The sequence below is a fragment of the Balearica regulorum genome, chromosome 17, assembly GCF_011004875.1.
Source record: "Balearica regulorum gibbericeps isolate bBalReg1 chromosome 17, bBalReg1.pri, whole genome shotgun sequence".
In the NCBI taxonomy this organism is placed as follows: domain Eukaryota; kingdom Metazoa; phylum Chordata; class Aves; order Gruiformes; family Gruidae; genus Balearica; species Balearica regulorum.
Window position 1 is genome coordinate 15008159 of NC_046200.1, and position 21410 is coordinate 15029568.

The 21410-nt window shown below is 66.1% G+C and overlaps 2 protein-coding genes across 7 annotated transcripts in view; both read left to right on the plus strand.

Annotated features, from left to right (window-relative positions):
• Nucleotides 1-4414, plus strand: part of NF2 (NF2, moesin-ezrin-radixin like (MERLIN) tumor suppressor) — a 48187-nt gene extending 43773 nt beyond the window's left edge. For 5 of the 6 annotated variants that reach the window (XM_075770195.1, XM_075770193.1, XM_075770191.1 and 2 more), the window contains one exon: nucleotides 2976-4414. Coding sequence is in view for 2 of the 6 variants with exons in the window: in XM_075770191.1 (XP_075626306.1) it covers nucleotides 2976-3026 (51 nt within the window). In the remaining 4 variants the exon portion in view is untranslated. Of the gene's footprint in view, nucleotides 1-2952 lie in introns of all 6 variants that reach the window. The other variant, XM_075770194.1, reaches the window with a different exon arrangement.
• An 8907-nt stretch (nucleotides 4415-13321) lies between these two features.
• On the plus strand, nucleotides 13322-20848 carry CABP7 (calcium binding protein 7). The gene is made up of 5 exons (XM_075769636.1): nucleotides 13322-14124; nucleotides 17588-17731; nucleotides 19467-19579; nucleotides 20166-20319; nucleotides 20461-20848. Exons 1-5 carry the CDS (start codon nucleotides 14016-14018, stop codon nucleotides 20586-20588), a joined length of 648 nt encoding a protein of 215 aa, XP_075625751.1. The 5' UTR covers nucleotides 13322-14015; the 3' UTR covers nucleotides 20589-20848.
• The last annotated feature ends 562 nt before the right edge of the window (nucleotides 20849-21410 follow it).

Here is a 21410-nt window from a genome sequence, read left to right on the forward strand (position 1 = left end):
TGCGGGAGGTCCCGCCGGTGGCTGCCGGCCGTGCCTTTGCTCCGGGGACAGCGGAGGCAGAGCAGCCTGAAGTTACGGTCCCCTTCCTCTGCCGAAGCCGTTGCCGAGGCCTTGGTGCTAACCCAGCTCCTGCTGACGGCAGCTGTGCCCATATCCCGTGTGGTGCTTTTCTAACACCCTCCGGGTTACCGGGGAGAAGAGACGGCCAGAGGCTGCTCTTCAGGGAGCCTAAACGGGAAGAAATCCTCCTGCCCCGACGCCGGCACTGCACAAGCCTCTGGCGGTCTTGGAAAGGGCCAGATCGTGGCGTGGGGGTGATGAGAGGTGGGGGTGCCTCCCACGTTGAAATCCCTGCGCTCTTCCCTTTCAGACGCCAAAATCTGGCCGGTGCCGAGTGCCACCGAGCAGCAGGGCACGGCCCTCACGGAAACTCAGCGCTCGCACCTCTCTGCAGGACCCCATCTCACCGAGACCCATCTTTGCTCCCTGTGTGCCCCCAGCTGGGCTGCTCTTCCCGTGCCTCAGTTTCCCTGGATAGGTAAAAAAGTAACCTCGAGGAGCTCAGGGAGCCTTTGAAGGTCACGGATGGAAGTCCCTGGTGAAGGAGCAGGGCTGCGTCTCTCCTTTCTCCTCGTGCCCGTGCTGGGTGTCCTCAGAGCTTTGTCTCCGCGTGCTTCCCCCGACACCGCAGCAGCATCTGTTCGGGAAGGCGCAGCTCTGGGCACGGAGGCTGCTCTGCGGTACCCCGGCACCGCGAAAGCGTGCGAGGGATTAACGGAGAGCTGCTGAAAGCAGAGAGCAGACTCAAAATAGTTGAATCTCCCTTATAAGCCTGGGGGGAAACATCTTCCCTCTCTGCCTCATCAGCGGTTGTAGCTGGCTCCTTTCATTTCTCCGTCGGAGCGCCGAGTTTGCTGGGGGGGGACCTGGGGGCTCGAATGGAGCGGCACCGGGAGCTGCCGCGGGCTGGGGAGGTGCTGGGGTGCTTCGATGGACCATCCAGCCTGCAGGAGCGATGGCTTTAGAGCCGGGGTGTTACGAAGGAGGTAGCTGGTGGGCGGGTGTTCCTCCTTGGGGGCGTCTGGCCTCTCTAAGGGCTCCCTGGGTGAAATGGGAAAGCGAAGCTGCCTCATCTCGGGCTGCGGCGGGCGGACGGGCTCTGGTGTGAGCCCCGGCACTCGTGCAAATGCGTGGGACGGCTCAGCCTCACCCCCCCCCCCCCAGCCCCCATCACCCTTCTCTGCCGAGGAACCGCAGCCCCCGTCCGTGCAGCAGGTCGTTGCGGTGGGGGGCAGCAGCCCTGCTCGAAGGGAAGGGAGATGCTGCGTGCCGTGATGTCCGCCCGGGATTTATACGCCGAGTTCTCTGGGCCGTGACCCAGCCAGGTGTCTGCTTGGGTCACAGGTGGGATTTCTGCTGGAAGAGCCAAAGCGAAGCCTATGCCGAGGCCGTCGGTGGGGTTGGCAGCAGGCTGGAGCTGCCTGCTCCTTTGGTTTTTTCCCCCCTTTTTTTCCCTTTCCAACCTTGAAAGAGAGGCAAAGAACTGCCCGTAGCACACGGAGCCCCTGTCCCGTCTCATCCACCCTCCATCCAGCTCTGGGGGGGATGCTGAGGAGGAGGAGAGCCAGCCCTGGCCCAGGAGATGCTGCCAGCAAAGGGTATTAAGCCCTTGCAGAAATTTCCTCTGCAATACAGATATTTTTTTTCAGAATGGCGTTAGAGCTGTGAAGGAATTACCGAGGAAAGGCCGTGGGGGGAGGCGGGGAGGGGGAAGCGCTTGGCAGCTCTGTCTGGGGCTTAACTCGCTGTAACGTGATCCGAGGATTCCTGTTTCAGCAAAACCGGCGTCCCCGGCGGAAGGTACCGCTGCTTAATCCAGCTGAAATGAAGCCTTCGCAATTAGCCAGCTGCTTTGGCAAACTCTTGCGGTGATTCAGCAGCTGGTTGGAAGGTGGCACTTCTCCCACCGCGCTCCTTTGGGTGGTTATCTGTAAATACTGTGATTTCTTTCTTGCCACCGAGAATGTTTCATCTCTCGTTTGGCCCGTTAGAAAACAGGCTCGCGGCTCCTCCGTAGGGTATTATTTTTCGGATAGCCTTGCTGGCGCTGCAAAAAGCTTTTCTGGGCCGACTTTCCAAGTCCTGCAGAGCTTTGGCTCCAAGGACGCGGTCCTGCGAGCGAAGGGCTCTCCAGCCCCATCCTCTGGGATGGAGGGAGCAGGTCTGGGGTGAGGTCCCGGGGCAGGGGGATGATCACCTCCGCCCCACGCGTTGCGGCTGCTTGGACCACGTCATCCCACCGCAGGTGGTGGTTTGGGGTTGGAGCGTGGGACAGACGACGGTCCCAAACTGGGGACAGAGGTTGCACGTGCCCGGCTGGCCCAGACGCCTTGGAGGAGCTGTAGGTTGAGAGATGAGAGGGGTTCTCCCTCTGTCCTCAGCTGACGGAGGCTGTTTCTCCTCCAGCTTTGTGTTCCCCCACCGTCAGGGCAAGGAGAGGAAGGAGCACGCTGGAACCCTCTGCCCAGGACTGGCACCGTTGGGCCGGGCTCCTCTGTACCCCACAACCTGAACCCCGCAGCCGCGCTCCCTACGTCGACGGGATCTGCGGTCCCTCGGCAGCCTTTGCTTCGGGGGGGAAGGTGGCGTCGGCAGCAGAGAGCGGGCGCGCTCCCCCAGCCCAGCCTGCCTCCCCTCGCCCTGTGCTTTGCCTCCGGGCTGTGCTTCTTGCACCCGGGGACCGGCGGAGGTCCCTGGGCTCGGCTGCTGAGGCTGTGCACGACATTCCCTGCTTCTGCCTTCCCTTTCCCCTTTTCCGGGGAAAACTGGCCGGGCCAGGAGGGGGGTAAAGGCAGCGGCTCCCTCCTGCTCAGCCCGGTGCCCCCCTCGGCCGGGTGAAGCCGGGGCTGGGTGCCTTGCGGGACAGAGGGGGTCAGCCCCGTCCCCCTTCAGCCGCCCCCTCTGCTCTCTTGCAGCTCACCCTACAGAGCACCAAGTCCCGCGTGGCCTTCTTCGAGGAGCTCTAGGAAGCGACCAGCCGCTCCGCGCCGCTGCTGCCCGCCGGCCGGCTCCCCCGCCCGCCGGAGCCTCTCCCCCAGGACCGGTGAGCCCCAACCGGGGCCGGGGAGCGGGGCATCGCCCTCCGGTCCCCGCCAACCTCCGTACACCGACGGACTCGGGGCCTGGCTACCCACGGACTGTGTGATGTTCTCTAGCTTAGTGTCCATTCATCTTCCTCCCTGCCCCTCTTTTTTGCCTTTTTTTCCCAGCCTTTTTCTTCTTTTTCTAGCGTAGTTTTTTTGGCTCGGCCTTCCAGGCTTTCCCGCGGTGCCGGGGTCGGGGCTGCTGCTGTGCCCCCCAGCCTGGCAGCCAGCGAAGGACCGTGCCGAAGGGTCTCCCGTGGCAGGGATGCCATCCCTCCGGGCTGCCTTCTCCCGCCGGCAGCGGTGTGCCGGCCCCGGAGCCCCGCGCCGGCGGTGCCTGGAGCTCCATTAGGAACACAGAGCATGTTCTAGTAGAGTGCTGTAAATCAGGGGCCGTCGCGCCGGCTCTCCCAGCGCCCGGCAGAGGTGGGAGGCAGCGGGCAGGGAGCGGGATTGCAGCGGCTGCAGGGACCTCGCTCTGTGCGGGTTAGGTCCTGCTTCTCTGGGGAGAGGAGGCAGGGGCAGGAGGTGGGGAGGAAGGCCTCCTCCTCCTCCTCTTCCTTCTCTCTGCAAGGGATAAAGAGCAGGAGAACAGCTAGTGCCAACCAAATGAAACCTTTTTTTTTTTTTTTTTTTTTGTGCTGCAAACTGTGACAAACCTGGGCAGCTTGAGGCCAGAGGGTTGCTCGGGGCCGGGCAGGGAGCCGGCACGGCCCCACTCTCGCTGGGTGCCCAGGTCCGGCACCCCCCAACGCGGCGTGGGGGCCCCCCCCAGCTCCTCCGGGCTGAGCCAGGGGCTCCCTGTGTCCTGCCGGGGCTGCCTGCTCCTGCCTGCTCCTGCCTGTCCTGAAGCGGGCATCTTTGCTCACAGCTCTGCCCCATCACAGGGGACGCCCGGACCTTTCCCCGCGTCCAGCCCAAATCCTGCCCTGCCTCTTCCTCGCCCACCCAGGCAGGCTCCGGAGGAGACCTCCCTTCCAGCTGCGATTTGCCCGGGGCATCCCCTGGGGACCCCCCAATTCCTCCCTCCCACAACTTTACCCGAGCCACGGCCGGAGGGGCAGCGCGGGGCTCAGCGCGCGGTCGGTCGCATCCGGAACCTTTTTATTTAAAACCACTCTGCCTGGGATCGACTCCCCGCGCGTGGCTGCGATTGGGATGGCTGTGGCCTGGCACGGCCGGTTTTCCCGTTCCCCTGGACTGTCGTACGCAGAAGAAATAACCGTTTTCTCATTGTTTTAATAAAAATTCAAAGCACTAGGACTAGGGGAGCTGGGACTTGTTTGGTCTTTTCTTCTTTTTTTTTCTTTGGGAAAAACCTCACGGAGCCCTGCGCTGCTGCAGCCAAAGGCAGGGGGAGGTTTTAATGGGAAGCACGTCTGCGGCCCTGGGATCCCTCCGGCAGCTCCCTGCGGGGCTGGGATGGCTTCACCCCCCCCCCCATCGCTCTGGGGGTCCCCCCATCCCCGCACCCTCGGGGCTCCTCCGTCCCCGCTTGCAGCAGGGACCCCTTTTCCGTCCCGGGGTTTGGGGTGCCCTGGGGACGGGGGGGGTGCTGAGCCATCCCTGGGGCTCTGCCCGACGCTGCCTGATCTCGGCATGCCTGGAATAAATAAAACGATACGCTGCATTGACCTCAATTTTTTAATTAATTGCGGATAAAACCCCTTTGGGGACCTGAGGATCCGGCTGAGCTGCCGGCCCCAAACCGGAGCTGCCGGTGGGGCTTCACCAAACCGCCGGCCGTGCCGAATATCACCGAGGCCGGGCAAGCCCCAACCCGGGGGGGCTGCTCCCGTCTCCCCCGCCCCGGCCCCGCTGCGACTCGATGCGCTCAGCGATGGATGCGCTTGTTTATCTGCTCACCGGCAGCAGAATCCCGGGAGATTACGTGCAGCTCCTGGCCAGGGCTCGTCCTCGAGCGCCGGGTGGGCTGGGGGGTGGGGGGTTTGGGGGGGCTGTTTCCCCCCCCTTTTTTGTTGTTTTAAGCAGGGCTGATGGAGGTGGGATGGGGGGTTTTTTTGGGTTTGGGGTTTTTTTTTGGGCAAAGGGATGCTGATGGGAAACGGGGGAGATTTCGGGGCTGCTGGGAGGCAGCGTGCGAGGGAAGCGGAGGGTGACCTGATTTCCCGTGCGTGGGGCGGGAGTGCTGCCCGCAGCTGCCGGTGTTGATAACGCAGCTGGTGTGTTGCCTGCGCTGCCTGCGCTGCCTGCGCTGCCTGCGCTGCCTGCGTGGGACGGGCAGAGCCCCCGGCCGGGGGATTCGGCCCTAAAGTGAAGCTGAAGAGGCTTTTCCCAGCTCTGGCTGCGGGGCCGGGGGCGGCAGCGCAGGGGGATGTGCCGGGTGCCACGCGCCCCAGGAGCCCTGCACGCTCGCAGAACCGTGCGCCTGCAGCGTTGCACGCTCACGGCGTGGCATGCTCGCGGCCTTGCACGCGTACAGCCTTGCACACTCACAGCACCGCGCGCCTGCAGCGTCGCACGCTCACAATGTTGCATGCGTGCGGCCTTGCATGCCTACAGCCTTGCACGCTCACAGCCTTGCACGCTCGCAGCCTTGCACGCTCACAGCATCGCACGCCTGCATCCCCACATGCTCACAGCATTGCACTCTTGCATCACCGCACGCTTGCGGCACCACGCGCCCGCCGCGTTGCACGCTCACGGCGTTGCACGCTTGCAGCCTCGTACGCTTGCAGCCTCCCACGCTCCCAGCTCCCCGTGCTCAGGGCCTCGCACGCTCACAGCCTCACACTCGCAGCATTGCACGCGTGCAGCCTCGCGCCCCGGCAGCGTTGCGGCCGCGCAGCCCCCGTGCTGCAGCGGGCAGCCCCGTGCCCGCTCCCTGCCCGCTCCCTGCCCGCTCCCTGCCCGCCCTCCCGCCTGGGCCCTTCCTCCGCTTTCAAAGGAAATCTCAGTCTGATTTTTTTTTTTTTTTCCCTCTTTAGCAAAATTAAATTCATCAGAGCCGAGGCGGCGGCAGCGGAGCGGGTGTGGGTTGGCTCGAGATGACTTTGCCCAAGGAAAAAACCAAAAAAACCCCATCAAACAGTGTCTGCCATGTACCCCTCCCAAGGCCGCCCTCCTGCCCTGGGAAGGACGTCGGAGAGGTTTGGCGAACCCAAGGCAGCGACTGAGCATTTCGGCGGCGATTCTCCATGGTTGGGGTGACTTGGGGACGATTTCTTGCTGCCATAAGCGTCCCTGTCCCCAAACCCCGACTTGTAGCAGGAAGCCAGTGCCCCGGAGGCGGCTGGGGAAACTGAGGCAGGGATGGCGCTGTTGAAGCTGTCCGGCCCTGGGGGCTGCCGATCGGTACGCCGACCTCGTCCGGCGGTGCTGGAGGCCCGGTGGCGCCCGAGCCTCCCCCCACTCATGGGCCGCCGCCCCCCCAGCTGCCCCCCTGCACCCCGGGGTGCTGCCCCCAGCGCTGGGTGCCTCGGGGGGGTGGGAGGAGGAGCAGGGGGTGGGGGTCAGCGGGGGCTGGTGGGGGGACGCTGGCTCAGCCCCGCGCAGGGCTGGGCCTGGGGTGCTCCTGCACGTGTGGGCTCGTACGGGGGACGCGTGTGCACGGGGCGGGGGGGAAGGCGTTTGCACGAGAGGTGCATCTGCATCAAGGGGAGGTGTGCACAAGGGAAGGGCCTCCGCACGCGTGGGGCGCATGTGCCCGGGGAGGTGTGTTTGCACGGCGAAGTGAAGCGGGGAAGTGCACTCGTGCACCCCAGCGATGTCGGGGTGCTGCGGCCATCCTGGCACACGGGATGGGTGCTTGGAGCCGGCACGCGGGCGTTAGTCAGCACCGACCTGGCTCTGACTCACCGCTTAATGGCTGCAGGCTGGCACGGCACGGCACGGCATGGCACGGCACAGCATGGCACGCCACGGCACGCCACGGCACGGAGGGTGCCTGGCCACGGGCCACCATGGGTGCAGGCTGGAGCTGGGGGGACCAGCGCACCTCAGGGCTGCGGGTGGCTCTGCGGGGTCACCCTCTGCCCACCGGCAATGGGGACCCGGCACAGGGCGGGAATCGGGGGGTGCAGCTGATGGGCTGCCCCGTCCCTGCTCTCAGGCACCCTGGGGAGCTCGGGGCACCCATGGGTGCTCAGCTCCCACGTGGTTTGGGGCCGGGTTGTAGGATGCCAACGTAAAACACTGCTCCCCGGGGGCGAAGCCGGCCGGGGTCCTGCTCTTCAGGGACACCCTGGGGCCGTGGGGCCTTTTTCCTTCCTTGGCCGGTGGCTGCCAGCCCCGCGCCGTCCCCATCCGTCCCCATCCATCACCGCCGGCACGGGCTGGTGGCCGGCACAGCGCTGCCGTCTGCCTCCCTCCACCTTCTCTTCCCGGCCCTTTGTCTTCCAGGGAGGAAAAGGGGAAAGAAAATGAAATGAGGAGGGAGAGCAGAGGGGAGAGGCAGCCTCGCCGGGGGGATGGCACCCAGGGGATGGCACCCAGGGGATGGCACCCAGGGGGTCCTGCTCCCAGCAGAGACCTGGCGAGCTCGGTGCATCTCCCCCTGCCCCGGCACCTCTCCTGGGACAGCCACCGCAAAGCTGTGATTAAAAGCCTGATGTGTGTCTTGGCTTATTTAGGGACTTAACGGGTGAAGAGGAAGGATTGCCACAGCTCCGAAACCTCTGGCTGGTACCAGAGGTGCCCACTCAGCCACCGAGGCAGAGCCCTGGCGAGGGGATAATACATGGGTGCTATAAAATAAAAAGCACGTGGAGCTGCTCCAGCCACCACGGTTTCCCTGTGAGCGGAGGATGAATTGCTGGAGGCTGCTCGGGCCGAGCGGGGGGATGCTGGGTGAGGTGTGATGGGGTGCAGGGCCACGCGGTGGGGTGCAGGGCCATGCAGTGGGGTGCAGGGCCACGCGGTGGGGAGTGGGAGCTCGCAGTCTGCTGCAGGACCGTGTGGTTTGGTGTGGGACCATCCAACGTGCCTGGGACCAGCCGGTGCCCAGGAGATCCTGGGAGCTGCTGCCCTGAGAGCACAAGGGCCGGCATCTCCCCGGGCACGGAGGAGAGCGAGCAGGCACTGCCCAGCAGCACACGGCTCACCCTGACGGGGACACGGCCCTGGGGAAGGAGACGCTGCCTCGGCCAGGTCCTGGCATCATGGCACTGGGTGCCACCGGGTCCTGGCATCATGGCACCAGGTCATCCCAGCACAGCAGCTTCCAGCATCCTGGAGAGATGGAGCCGGTGTCGCTACCCGAGGTCGCTGTGCCGGCGCGGCACGGCCGATTGCCGGTGCCTCTTGGCGAGCATCGCCTGCGCACCGATGGCAGGGTGGGAGCAGGGCCTGGCCCGGCACAGCCACGTCCTGAAGGTAAAGCTCGGTGCAGGGAGGTTCTGGGGTGACGTGTTTCTCCGCACAGAGAGGAAAGCTGCGGGGATGCTGCGAGGGAGGCGTGGAAGCGGCTTCTGAACGGTTTGAAAGCTCAGCCAAGGGTTTTGGTTTGGAGCCTGACTTCAGCGTCGGCTGCAGCAAAGAAAAGCCGCTGGGTGACCTGCCCGGCACCAGCACCCGCCCTCTCGCAGAAGCACAGGCGCTAGAACGTGGATTTTGTTGCATTTATTCCTCTTCCTGCCCTATCACTGAGGGCACGGGCTGAAGTTCAGCCAGGTGGGGTCGGGGGTGGCCTCAGCCTCGCGTGGTGCCTCTGGGCTCTGCCGGAGCCCCCCCCCCTTGGCTCCCCCCTCGTGTACCCCTTGTGAAAAGCTGGATCCCACCCCGCGCTACCGCACTCCTTCCCGGGCAGGCTGCCCTTCCCACGAATCATTTTTTACGCTGTTAATGAGTTCAAGAAGGTCCTTGACTGAGGTCTCTGGGAGTTATCTCCTGGCTCGGTCTCTTGGCCAGAGCAAGCGGAGTCACCGCTGCCCTCGGCATCCCGGACCGCATCCGCTCGGAGGGATGCTAAGAACAGGCTCGTTTCAATTTTTCCCAGTTGTCATAAAGAAAAATGTCTCCTAAGTAGACGTCCTGCCTCCTCCCACAGAGGGGCTATTTTCCTCCTCGCAAACCCAAATTAACCGGGGGTCTCAAAGCCTTTCCCACTCTCCTTTCCCTGCCCACCTGCTGCCTGGAGCTTTACCCAGCGTTTCCCCCATCCTGGGGGTGATTTGCTCTGAAATGCATCCCAGCGCGGGACCGGCCACGGCCGTGCCGGGCAGCAGCTCCCAAAACCTCCCCGGCGGGTTATTGCAGCCGCCCCCCCCCGGATTTAATAGCGGGTGCTGGGAGCCGGCAGCCGGCGCGGCGGCAGGGATAACCTTGCGGCTCGGTACGTTGCAGCCATCCCTCTTCTTCCATCAAGCGTTCATTTAAGAAACATTTCACTAAATACCCGGCTGACAGCAACAGCCCTGGGAGATTGATGCCTCCAGCGCCTCCGAGGGCTCTGTGCCAGCGGGTGACTTTAAAATGACACAACGGCCACCCTGGGCCACTCACGTCCCCTCCCCGTGCTCAGCGTGAGCGATGTTATATCCCGGAGGATGCCGTGGTGCCGCCCCGACCCCAGCATCCTCACGCTGCCCCGGGGTGGGTTATCCGCAGGGTTGTCCTGGGGGGTTTGAGGGCACCGAGACCAGGTTGCACCATCCCGGCTCTGCCAGGTTTCCCCATGCCCATGAGCTTTCCCATTCCTGTGAGACATCCCCATCCCATCCCATCCCCATCCCATCCCCATCCCATCCCATCCCCATCCCCATCCCATCCCCATCCCATCCCATCCCATCCCCATCCCCATCCCCATCCCATCCCATCCCATCCCCATCCCATCCCATCCCATCCCCATCCCCATCCCATCCCCATCCCATCCCATCCCATCCCCATCCCATCCCCATCCCATCCCATCCCAATCCCATCCCATCCCCATCCCATCCCCATCCCATCCCCATCCCATCCCATCCCAATCCCATCCCATCCCCATCCCATCCCATCCCATCCCCATCCCCATCCCATCCCCATCCCATCCCCATCCCTGTCTCCTCCACAAGTACAATTGGGAATTTCAGCTGGGGGACGTGGCAGAGACCGGACTCGCAAACGCCCGGATAAATGGAGTTGTCAGGATACGCTCCGGGCAGGGACAGAGGCCAGCCCAGGGGTCCTGCGGGCAGGGGGGTGGCGGGGAGCGAGGAGGGCACCGCGGCCCTGCCGGGCAGGCTCAGGACGCAGCTCAGTAACGAAGGAGCCGGAGAAGATGAAATTAAAGATACATCAGCACCGTCTCTGTGCCTTTTAATCCCCCCCCCCCAACGTTCCTGAGAGAAATAAAGATCTTGACATTGGGATGCGAAATCCAGAACTTTTGAGAGCGACGTCTTTGCTGGTCCCGGATCGCGCTTCTCCTGCCTCGTTAGTGGGATCGGCTAATTAGGGTACCACCCGCGAGTATCGGGAAGGTGCTGCCGTCACGGGAAGGACGACGGGACGGAGAGGAGAGGCGGCGTTGACCCGTGGGCGAGGCTGGCCCCAGCCCCTAACGACCTAGAGGGAGAATTAGGAAGGGGAACAGCTAATAAAATAACGGGGGAATTACGCAGAGGAACATTTGCAACGTCCCAGCGGTGCGGGAAATGGGTAAATCACCTGGCTGCGGCTGGGCTTTTCGCCTGAAATCCCCGGGGTTTGGGGACGCCGCGGCCTCCACCCTGTCACCCCCGCGTGCGGTGATGGACCGAGATCCGAGGAGAATCATTTAGGGCTTCTCGCCCCAAAATAAGTGAGGAAATTGGAGCACAGGGGCTGCGGGGCAGGGCGGTGGGAGATGGCGCAGACTGTACTGGGAGATACTGGGAGGAGGGCTGTAGGTCCCAGCCTTCATCCCGTGAGGAAGAGGATGGTGCAGCTGAGCAGGACCGGCGGGGGGGGGTCTCCAGCCAGGCTCAGGCGAAACACCGAGACCGCTCTGCCGATAATCCCTAACGAACAAAAAAACCAATCACGACTTCAAATGCAATTAAGCGGCTGTTTAATTCTTATTTTTTCCCCCGCGCCACCGCACGCTCGTGCCCTCTGTCCCGAGGGACGAAGCAACAGGAGCCGGGATGGACCGGCTGCCTCCGCCATCCGCGGGGAAGGATGCTCCGACAGGTCCCTGTTGCTGCGGAGCGTGGAGATCTCCTGCCGGGATTTGTGGGAAAAAGCCCAGAAATTTGCCGTATTATTCCTGCCGGGGTTGAGGTGGTGAGAAATTAATGAGTTTCCACCCCGGGGCCTCTGGTGGGCAAACAGAGGATTAATTGGGAGGGTGACTTCGTTAACATCAAGAAGCAAATTGATGTGCTAAGAAAAAAAAAAGGAGAAGATTTTCAATTAGGCTACTTAGCCTTTTTGGGCTTCTTTCGCCCTAAAAGTCACTTCTTATTATCAGCATCCTCCCCGTCAGGGCCGGGCCGTGAGCTCAACCGCAGTATCAGACACCGGAGACTCCCCGGGGGGTGCAGGGCCACGTACCCCAACACCGTCCCGAGCCCCGCCGGAGCATGGAGTTTTATCGGAGCTGGCAAAAGCCACCCCTGATCCGTGACATCCCGGGAGGAAGGATCCTGCCCTGGGAGCCGACAGCCCGGAGCAGCGGGGATCCCACGGTCCCTGACATTCCCCAGCTCGGGAGCGCGGCCGTGGTGGTTTTCCGCTGTCGGAGAAGGAAATTTCTCCCAGCTAAAAAATAGCTTAAAGGAGACCCCAGCTGGTTAAAACCGACGGGTGGCTGCACAGGCAGCGCTGCCGGGAGCACCCGGGAAAGGACGACGGGTTTTGGGGAGCCCCGGTGCGGGGTCCCGGCCGATGATCCCGCCGGAGGCGGAAGGTTTAACGCAGGGGCAGGTTGGACCTGCCCGAAAATTCCCGGTGGCGTTGAAAGGAATGAGGCGACGGCTCACGAGCACGTGGCCGGGGGGGCTGCGGGACGCCGCGGGGGATTTTAATGGTGGGGTTGGAGTGGCGGAAACCTGGTTCTGAAATTTTGGGGGTTCTCGTGACAGTCCCAACATGAGAAGCACATCTGGGGCCTGTCCAGCTGTGCCTCAGTTTCCCCATTGCTCTTGAGCATCTTTGGGGTTCAGACGAGCACCCGAGAGGTGCCGACCGTCCCCCCCTTTTTCTTTCCCACCCCGTTACGGCTCTGGGGACATTTGCCCTCTTCCCTCCCACCGCAGCCCCTCCAAAGGCATCTCCGGCGGGGAGCAGGGGCTTTGGCAGCCTCCCCACGCCGCCGTGCCCTGCCGGAGAGATGCCACCCGGGCACGGGGGACAGCGTGGCCCCCCATCTCCCAATGGGCCGGGGTCTGCCGGGGCCAGCCCCAGCCAGGGAGACAAACCCGACAAGGCGGACGGTGGGACCTGGGAGGAGAGAGGTCCCAGCTCCTGGGCAGCATTCCTGCCCGGGTACCGGGGCACGGACGGGGACGTGGGTGCCGCAGGGACGTGGCACGGCAGGGAGCCACCCCCGATGGTCAGCCCAACCGTCAATAATCAAGGATAAAGTGCGAAATAAGGCGGAAAATGGGATCAGGGCTCAGGGGGAAGCGGGGGGCAACTGGAAAGGGGGATGGGGGTGAAGGGCTTTGCTCCCGACCCCGCTTCGCTCCTCTCCCACAGCTCAGCTTGGCCCCGGGTGCCAGCGCACGAGGTCCGGCCCTGGTGGCCCTGCCACCCCGCAGCACCCTGGGGACCTCGGCGTGACCACCGCCCTGGCCCGGGGTGCTGCGCGCAGGGGCCTTGGGGTGATGGCGGCCTGGGGTGCCAAGTACAGGGACCCTGGGATGGCGACTGCCCGGGCATGGGGTGCCACGGGCGGGGACCTTGGGGCGAGGGCTGCCCTGGCCTGGGGTGCTGCCCGCGGGGACTTTGGGGCGACGGCAGCCTGGGGCGTGCGTGTGGGCACCCTGGGGTGACCGCTGCCCGGACACGGGGTGCCCCAGGGACCCGCCGTCTCTGTGCTCCACCACCCAGCACCACTCCGGCCCGGGACGCTCCGGGGTGCCTGTGCCACCCTCACTGCCGCAACCCCCCCACCCCCCCCGGCCCCCCCCCACCCCCCCCCCCGGCCCGATGGGGGGGGGGGGGAGGCACCACCCCCCCCCCACCCCCCCCCGCCCCCCCAGCCCCATTTTCCAGGCGGGACCATTCAAAACCCGCCCGGCCCCGCCGCTGCTCCCCGGATTCCGCCGCCGCTTCCCCGGGGCCGCGGCCGAGGATGCTCCGTCTGCCGGCGGCGGCGGGGGGGCAGCGGGTGCGCGGCGCCGGGGGCTGAGCCAGCGGCGGGGAGCCGAGCCCCGGCCCTGCCCGGGACACTTAACGGGGAGGAAGAAGAGGAGGAGGAGGAGGGAGGAGGAAGGAGAAGAGGCCGCCCTCGGCCTCGGCCCCGCCATGCCGGGCCCCACCGGGGAGCGTGGCCCGGTGGCAGCGGCCCCCCGGGGACTGTGAGCGGCCCGGGGCTGGCGGAGCGGGGCGGGGGGGGTTGGGGGGGGGCGCCCGGTAGCGGCATGGCCAGCCCCGTCCCCGCCGCCGCCGCCGGGATTTAGCCGGTGCCTGGATGCTTTCGGCTCCCGTTTCCACTTCGGGCGGGCATGTGCGCGGGGGAACCGGGCCGCCCCCAGCCTCCTCCGGCGCGGATCCCCCCCGCGCCCTGACTCCCCGGTGAGGGGCTCCGCCGCCAGCCCCGTCCCGCCACCGGCCCCGGAGGACGGGGCAGAGCCCGCCCTGGCCCCCCCCCCTACCTTGGCCGGTGGGTGCCGGGCGGGGGGGGGCGGCGGGCACCGGTAACTTGTTTTTAGCGTACCCCGGTACCGGCTGGGACACCCCTCCCGAGGAGATTTGGGTTGAAACTTTGGCTTTTGGGAAGCCCCGAAGATGCCTTTCCACCCGGTGACGGCGGCTTTGATGTACCGGGGGATCTACACCGTCCCCAACATCCTCGCCGAGCAGCACCCCGTGGAGATCCCCGAGGACGAGCTGGAGGGTGAGCGGGCCGGGGGGGGGGGGGGCTGCGGGCCGGGGGGGGACACCCCATCCCGTGGGGGGGGGCGGGGGGAAGTTGGGGTACCCGCCCGCCCCCCCCCCCCCCCTCCGGCGCCGTGGGGAGGTTGAAGGCGAACGGGATGCGGCTGGCTGGGGAGGAGGAGGAGGAGGAGGGGAGGAAGGAAAGCGTGGGGGAGAACGGGGCAGTGGGGGGGGGGTCCCGGCCCCGGTGTCGCCGTTGTGACAAAATGACACAGCAGGGACCGGCGGTGGCGGCGCGGGGCTGGACCCCCCCCCCGGCGTGGCGGGCCCCCCCCCCCCCCCCCCCCCCGCTGTCATAATATGACAGTGGCTGGGGGCGGGGGGGGCGGCTGTCACCCGGGGCACCCCACCCGGGTCACGGCAGCCCCACGCGGTCCCGGTGCCACCGGGCTCCGGCCGGGAGGAGCGGCCTCCGGAGCTCTGCCCACCCGTGCGATGAGCAGGGCCGAGCTCAGCTCGCTGTCACCAGAATGGCTTTTTCCACCCCAAAAGTTTGCCGGGGTGGCGGGACGGGCGCTGCCGGTGTGTGTCGTCCCCCCCCCAGGCCGCCCCGGCTCGGGGTGTCCCCTGGGAACCCCGCTCTGCCGCGGAGAGCGGCACCCATGGGTCCCGACCCCCCACTGCCACCCCCGCACCGGCACCACAGGGGAAACTGAGGCGCGGGGCGACCCCCCCCCCCCCCCCCCCCCCCGGGAGAGGTTGGAGGGGGCTCGGCATCAGGCCTGCAACTGGGGAAACTGAGGCACGGAGCCCCAAGGCTGGCGGGGGGTGAGGGGCCCCCAGAGGGACGGGCTCACGCTGGGGGTGCGAGCGCGTGGGAGTGCGGCCACAGCTCTGCGGGGTGTGTGCTGACGTGCCCGTTTACTGCCTCACTGCAGGGGTTGTGTGCGCACGAGTGTGCACGCGCGCACCTTCGTACGGCCCCACCGCACATGGTGGGCGCGCGCGTGCACGCGTGTTTTTATGCACGCGCGGAGCCTCACTGCAGGGCGTGTGTGTGTGCGCGTGTGCATTTCTGTGCACACGCAGAGCCTCGCTGCAAGGCGTCTGGGTGAGCCCGTGTGTGTACACACAAGCAGCATCACTGCAGCGCGCGTGTGCACGTGTACAGCCTCGCTGCGGGGTGTGTGTGTGTGTGCACACGTACGGCATCAGAGCAGGACGGGTTCACGTGCACAGCCCTGCTGCGGGGGGGGTGGGGGTGTGTGTGTGTGTGTGTGTGTGTGCGCACAAGCACAGCGTCACTGCAAGGGGGGGGTGTGCACGCACAAGCACATGGCTGCACTGGGGCTGGGGGGGGTGTGTGCGCGTCTGCGTGTGTGCATGCACAAGTACAGCGTCACTGCAAGGTGTGTGTGTGTGTGTGTGTGTGTGCATGCACAAGTACATCACTGCAAGGGGGATGTGTGTGTGTGTGTGCAAGCACCAGTACATCACTGCAAGGTGGTTGTGCGTGCACGCCCAAACACAGCATCGCTGCAACGCGGTTGCGCGTGCGTCCACGTGTGTCCACGCACAAGCACGGCATTGCTGCAAGTTGTGCGCGCGCGTGCGTGCGCGTGCGCAAGCCCGTTGCCCCGAGGTGTTGGTGCGTGTGCACGTGCACAGCCTCGCTGCGGCGTGTGCGCATGCTCACTCTGCGTGTGTGTGCGTGCAGCGGGGCGCTGTGGCGGTGCACCCATGGGTGCCGCCGTCCCAGCCCAGGGCTCCCCCGGCAGCAGCCTGCCCCCCCCCCCAGCACCCCACCTGTGGCCACCCGCCCGCTGTGCCGCGCGGCCGCGGGGATCGATGGCGGCGCCGGGAGCCCCAAGGTGACCCCGCAAGGTGCCGGACACCCGCGCGGCTGGGGGGGGGGTGTGGGTGCCGTGCACAGGGACGAGCACCCCTGACGGATGAATTCTGGGGGTGCCCTGACCGGAGCGGGGCTCCCGGCGAGCGCAGGGGGACCAGGAGCAGCCCCTTGCCCAGGCAGCGCTGCCGGCCACGGAAAAGCTTTACCCGTTGTGCCAGCAGGCCAAAAACCCCCAAAACTCTCCCAAAACACCTCGGAAAGTCGTCACCGACGGGCCGTCATCGGGCAGGGACATCCCCAAGCGCTGGGACTCGATAGCACAACCCTAAGTGGGGGGGTTCCCCCCCCAAAAAAAATAAAATTAGCCCCTGGTTCTCCTGCCCGGCTCCTCCAACACGGATCCTTCCGGCAGCCGGCGAGGACCCGCAGGTTTGTGCTGCCCGGTGCCGGCAGGTTTGCCGCCGGGCGATGGAAGAGGGCATCGGCAGCCCGCTGGTCCCCGCTGGTCCCCCATGAACTCGCCTGGTCCCCTCTTCCCCGTCAGCCCGGGCTGGGTCCCGCGTGTCGGGGGGGCATCAAAAAGGCAGAAACTCCCCCCCCCCCCCCAAAAAAAAAGGAGCAAAGCCCCAAGCGGGAGGCGGGATGGAGCCGATGGGCACCGCGAGGATTTTTGGGTGGGCCATGACCACACGGCGTGGCAGGCGCCGTGCCTCAGTTTCCCCGCTGCCTCTCCCTGCCACCCCGCAGGGCTCTTGCCCCGCGCCCCAGGGCTCGTTTTGAGCCAGAAACCCCAAATCCCCCCACTTTCCTCCCTTCTCCCTCTGCGCAGGAGGGGGCTGAACCCTGGTGAGAGCCGGTACGGTTTTTGGCTGAAGCGCGGTGCAGCTCCGGCACCCACCCTGTAACCCCCCCCCCCCGTGATGGGTGCAAAGCCCCCCCAGGGAGGACGTGGGTGCTGGCACACCCGGCACCCAGCACCCTCCCCGTGCCAGCGCCCGGGGTGCAGGCCTTGGGGATGCTCCCAGCCGGGTGCTGCAGCATTGGGCGGGGGGTGTGGGGGTCTCCCCACCCTCAGCCCCCGCCTGGTGGGTGCCCCAAGCTGGACCGTGTCCCAGGAGGGTGGTTTTGGGGCAGGATGTCAGGTTTTGAGGTGCAGAGGGCTGGGCGGTGGCAGGGGCAGGGTGGGTGCTGGGGGGGGGGCAGAGTTGGAGCAGGGACCTTGGGGTGTGTCGGTGTCCCCTTGGGGAGGTCAGACCCTTCGGGGGGTTGTGGGAGCACGAGCGGCTGGAGGTACCGTGTGTGTGTGTGTGTGTGTGTCCGTGTGCGTGCACACTGCCTGCGCTGCCTCGCACACCCCTCCTGGTACCCCCACCCGCACCCCCCCAACACCCAGAGCCCAGCACCCCCGCCACACCCCAGCCCATAAGACCCCCCCAGCACACACACGCTTTGGGGGGGGGGGGTGTGTCTGGCAGCCCCTCCAGCCGTGCCTCAGTTTCCCCTCTGTAAGGGGGACCCCGCTATGGCCGGAGGGACGGGTGGTTCATGGAGGGGCTGTGGGGACCGGGGGGGGGGGGGGGTGGTGTTGGGGGGGGGGGTGTGACCGAACTGTTCCCCTCTCCCCCCGCAGAGATCCGCGAAGCCTTCAAGGTGTTCGACCGGGACGGCAACGGCTTCATCTCCAAGCAGGAGCTGGGCACGGCCATGCGCTCCCTGGGCTACATGCCCAACGAGGTGGAGCTGGAGGTCATCATCCAGCGCCTCGACATGGACGGTAGGACCCCGGGGCGGGATCCCCTGCTCCCCCTCGGTTAAAACCCCCAGTTTGCCCCGTTTCCACCCCACCGAGGGGTGGCTGCCGGACCTGACGTGGGATGGGGGGGGGGGGCCTGATCCAGGCTCATCCATCATCATCCTCATCATCACCACCGCAGCTTCGTTTAGCAGGAGTTAATGATCCTGGAGCGCTTGGAGGTGGGAACGGCACCTCTCCCAGCTCGGCAAACCTGCCGGGACCCGGCTGCTGGGGCCGCATCCTGCACCCCGGGTCGGATCCTGCACCCCAGGCCGTGCCCTCAGCACCCAGCAGGCCAGGCTGGCCGTGCACCTCCAGCCCTCGCTGCCACCGCCGGCCTGTCTCCGTCGCTCCCGCGCTCATTGGGACCTTCAAGAGCTCGTTAATTTATTGGGTCCCTTTTTTCTCCCCCATTTAAAAGCCTTTCTGGCGGCGCTGCCAAGCCGCTGCTCCCTTCATTACTCATCGTTAGCGCTGGGCTGCCAGCCCCGACACCAGCATCCTCCGCAGCCGCAGGATACGGCCAGCCCGGCCGCACCCTGCCCGGGCCCCTGCCCACTGTGTCCCCCCGCCCCGGGGTCACAGCCGCCACGGGGGTCCCCAACTGGCATTGGGGTCCCAGCTGGAATGAGGGTTCCAGCTGGTGTTCGGGGTCCTGGATGGTGTTGGGGATCCCCAGCCAGCATTGGGGGGCCCCAGCCAGCATTGGGGGGCCCCAGTAGATGTCGGGAGTCCCCAGATGGCATTGGGGGGGCTCCAGCCAGTATTGGGGGTCCCCAGTAGACGTCGGGGGTCCCCAGTTGGCACTGGAGACCCCAGCCAGTGTTAGGCATCCCAGCTGGTGTTGGTGGACCCCAAACTTGGTGGGAGGTCCCCAGCCAGTGTTGGGGTACCCGGTTAGTTTTGGGGGTCTCCAGCCAACACTGGGGGTCCCCAGATGGCATTGGGGCTCCTGTCCAGCACCGGGGACCCCAGCCAGTGTTCAGCATCCTGGCTGCTGTTGGGGGAACCCCAAAGTTTGTCGGAGGTCCTCAGCCAGTGTTGAGGCACCTGGCTGGTTTTGAGGGTCCCCAGCCAACACTGGGGGTCCCCAGGTGGCACTAGGGGCTCCCCAGATGGCATTGGGGTGCCAGCTGGCACTGGGGACCCCAGCCAGTGTTGGGCATCTGGGCCAATGTTGGAGGACCCCCTAGCTTTGCTGGAGGTCCCCAGCTGGTGTTGGGGTCCCTGGCTCGTTTTGGGGGTCTCCGGCCAGCAATGGGGTCCTGGTTGGTACTGGGGGTCCCCCAGGCAGTTTGGGGGTCCCTGGCTGCTGCAGCCTGAGAGCCCAAGGTCCCGTAGTACCGGCTGCTGCCCCGGGCCGTTGGGGGGTGGATGGGCAAGACCAGGGGGGGCTCTGGGAGCTGCCTGAGCCCCCCCAAGTGCCGTGCCCAGGAGCAGGGACCCCCCCAGACAGCCCCCCGGGGCAGGGTGTCCCCAGCAGTGCCAGGCCCAGGAGTGGGGTCCCCCCAAAACCACACCGAGGTTTGGAGTGGGGCCCCCCACGCTGCGCAGGGGTGCACCTCTGAGCATCACCGAGTCCAGGCAGGGGGGTGCCCCCCGCCCCCCCGCCCCAAACAGCCCATGGGGACCCTTTGGGGGGGGCGGGGGCAGGAGGAGTCGCACGTGTCCCCATGCCCAGGCAGGGGGTGACGGCCGCCACCGTGTCCCCCAGGTGACGGGCAGGTGGACTTCGAGGAGTTTGTGACGTTACTGGGGCCCAAGCTGTCCACCTCGGGCATCCCGGAGAAGTTCCACGGCACGGATTTCGACACCGTCTTCTGGAAGGTAGGGACCCCCCCCCCTCCCCCCCAGGGGTCCAGCGCCCCCAGGTCTGGTGCCAAGAGCCCCAGGGGACGGCTCGGGGTCAGGGTCGGGGTTGGGGTCAGGATCGGGGTTAAGGTCAGGGGCAAGGTTGGGGTTAGGGGGAAGGTTAAGGTCAGGCTCTGGGTTAGGGCCAGGATTCGACTCGGTGTAGGGGTCAGGGCTGGGGTCAGAGCCGGGCTCAGGGCCGGGGTCGGGGTTAGGGTGAGCGTCTGGCTTAGGCTCAGGCTCCAGGTTAGGGTTAGTGGATGCGTTAGGCTTAGGGTCAGGGTCAGGGTCAGGATCAGGTTTAGGATACGACAGCCTGAGGCTTTTCTGTCGCTGCCGCGGCCCGGGGCGGCAGGTGGTGTGAGGCCGGGCACCCACTGGGTGCCCTTCTTGGGAGCCACCGGCCCCGCTCTGCCAGGGCGTCAGCAGGACGCCAGCCCTTTCCCCATCAAAACTGGGGACATCCAGCCAAAACGCAGCACCCAAGGGTGCCGGGGCGACCCCACAGCATCGCCGTGCCCCCCCCCGACCGCGGGGGTCAGGCCCTGCCCGCTCCCCGCAGTGCGACATGCAGAAGCTGACGGTGGACGAGCTGAAGCGGCTGCTGTACGACACCTTCTGCGAGCACCTCTCCATGAAGGACATCGAGAACATCATCATGACGGAGGAGGAGAGCCACATGGGCACGGCCGAGGAGTGCCCCGTCGACGTGGAGAGTGAGTGCCAGGCGGCCGGGGATGCCCAATACGCACCCCAGCCCCGACGCCGCGGGGATGGTACCGGGGGTACGGGGGGTGTGTGTGTGGGGGGGGGGAGCTGGCGTTGGGGTAACCCTCCGGCTCCGCATCCCCCCCCAGCCTGCTCCAGCCAGCAGATCCGACAGACCTGCGTGCGGAAGAGCCTCATCTGCGCCTTCGCCATCGCCTTCATCATCAGCGTGATGCTCATCGCCGCCAACCAGGTGCTGCGCAGCGGCATGAAGTAGCGGGGGCCGCGCCGAGCGCCTGCCTCCGGCCCCCGGCGGGGAGCCGCACCTATAGCGAGGAGCAGAGATCTGTATCTATATATCCATATACAAATGGGACACGCAACCCCCCCTGGGAGGGGGGCAAACCCGAGGGGGGAAGACCCGCGCCGGGTCCCTGCTGTGCCCGGGCGACGCGCCCACATGGCTGTTTGCAGACTGTGGGACCCCTGATAAAGACACACACGAACACCCAAACCGACCCCCCCCCCACCTCGCCAGGAGGGGAAAAATAAACAACCCCAAACCGCCCCAACCCGTAAGTGCATGTAACGTGCATGGAGCCCCGTGTGCTGCCCCCTCCCCGCGCCGGGGGCGGATTGCCCCCCCCGGGCGTGGGATCCCGTCGGATACACCGATACTAGCGGCTATAGCTCTATATTTATGATCAAAACCAAATCATCCCCTAAGCAATACGCGCGCCTGAGGTGGTTTCTAGTTTGAGACGGGAGCGTTTGCATGGACTTGGCTGCCAAGGGCTGGATTTCACCCCCCGTCCCCCCGCCTGTCCCCCCGCCCCGGCCCCATGCCTCGGTTTCCCCACCTGCCAGACTGGGGGGACGACGCTGACCTCCTGCTTGATGCACTTTGAGCCGAACCCCCTCCCCACACCCCCAGGGAGAGCTGGAGTGACCCCGAGGCTGGGGAGCCTGCGCCGGCCGGGGCCACCCGCCCTGCACCCCCCCGAGCCCCCCCAGCCTGTATGTAGCACCCACCTGGGCACCGGACTGGTTCAGATTTGGGGCCGTTTTCTCATTCTTTGGAATTGTTTTTGGGTTTTTG

What these genes read in the sequence shown, in the direction of transcription:
- CABP7 (XM_075769636.1), top strand. Translation starts at nt 14,016, where the DNA reads ATGCCTTTCCACCCGGTGACGGCGGCTTTGATGTACCGGGGGATCTAC. An exon ending in CCCCGAGGACGAGCTGGAGG is followed by an intron (nt 14,125 to 17,587) that starts GTGAGCGGGCCG and finishes CTCCCCCCGCAG; the next exon opens with AGATCCGCGAAGCCTTCAAG. An exon ending in GTGCCCCGTCGACGTGGAGA is followed by an intron (nt 20,320 to 20,460) that starts GTGAGTGCCAGG and finishes ATCCCCCCCCAG; the next exon opens with CCTGCTCCAGCCAGCAGATC.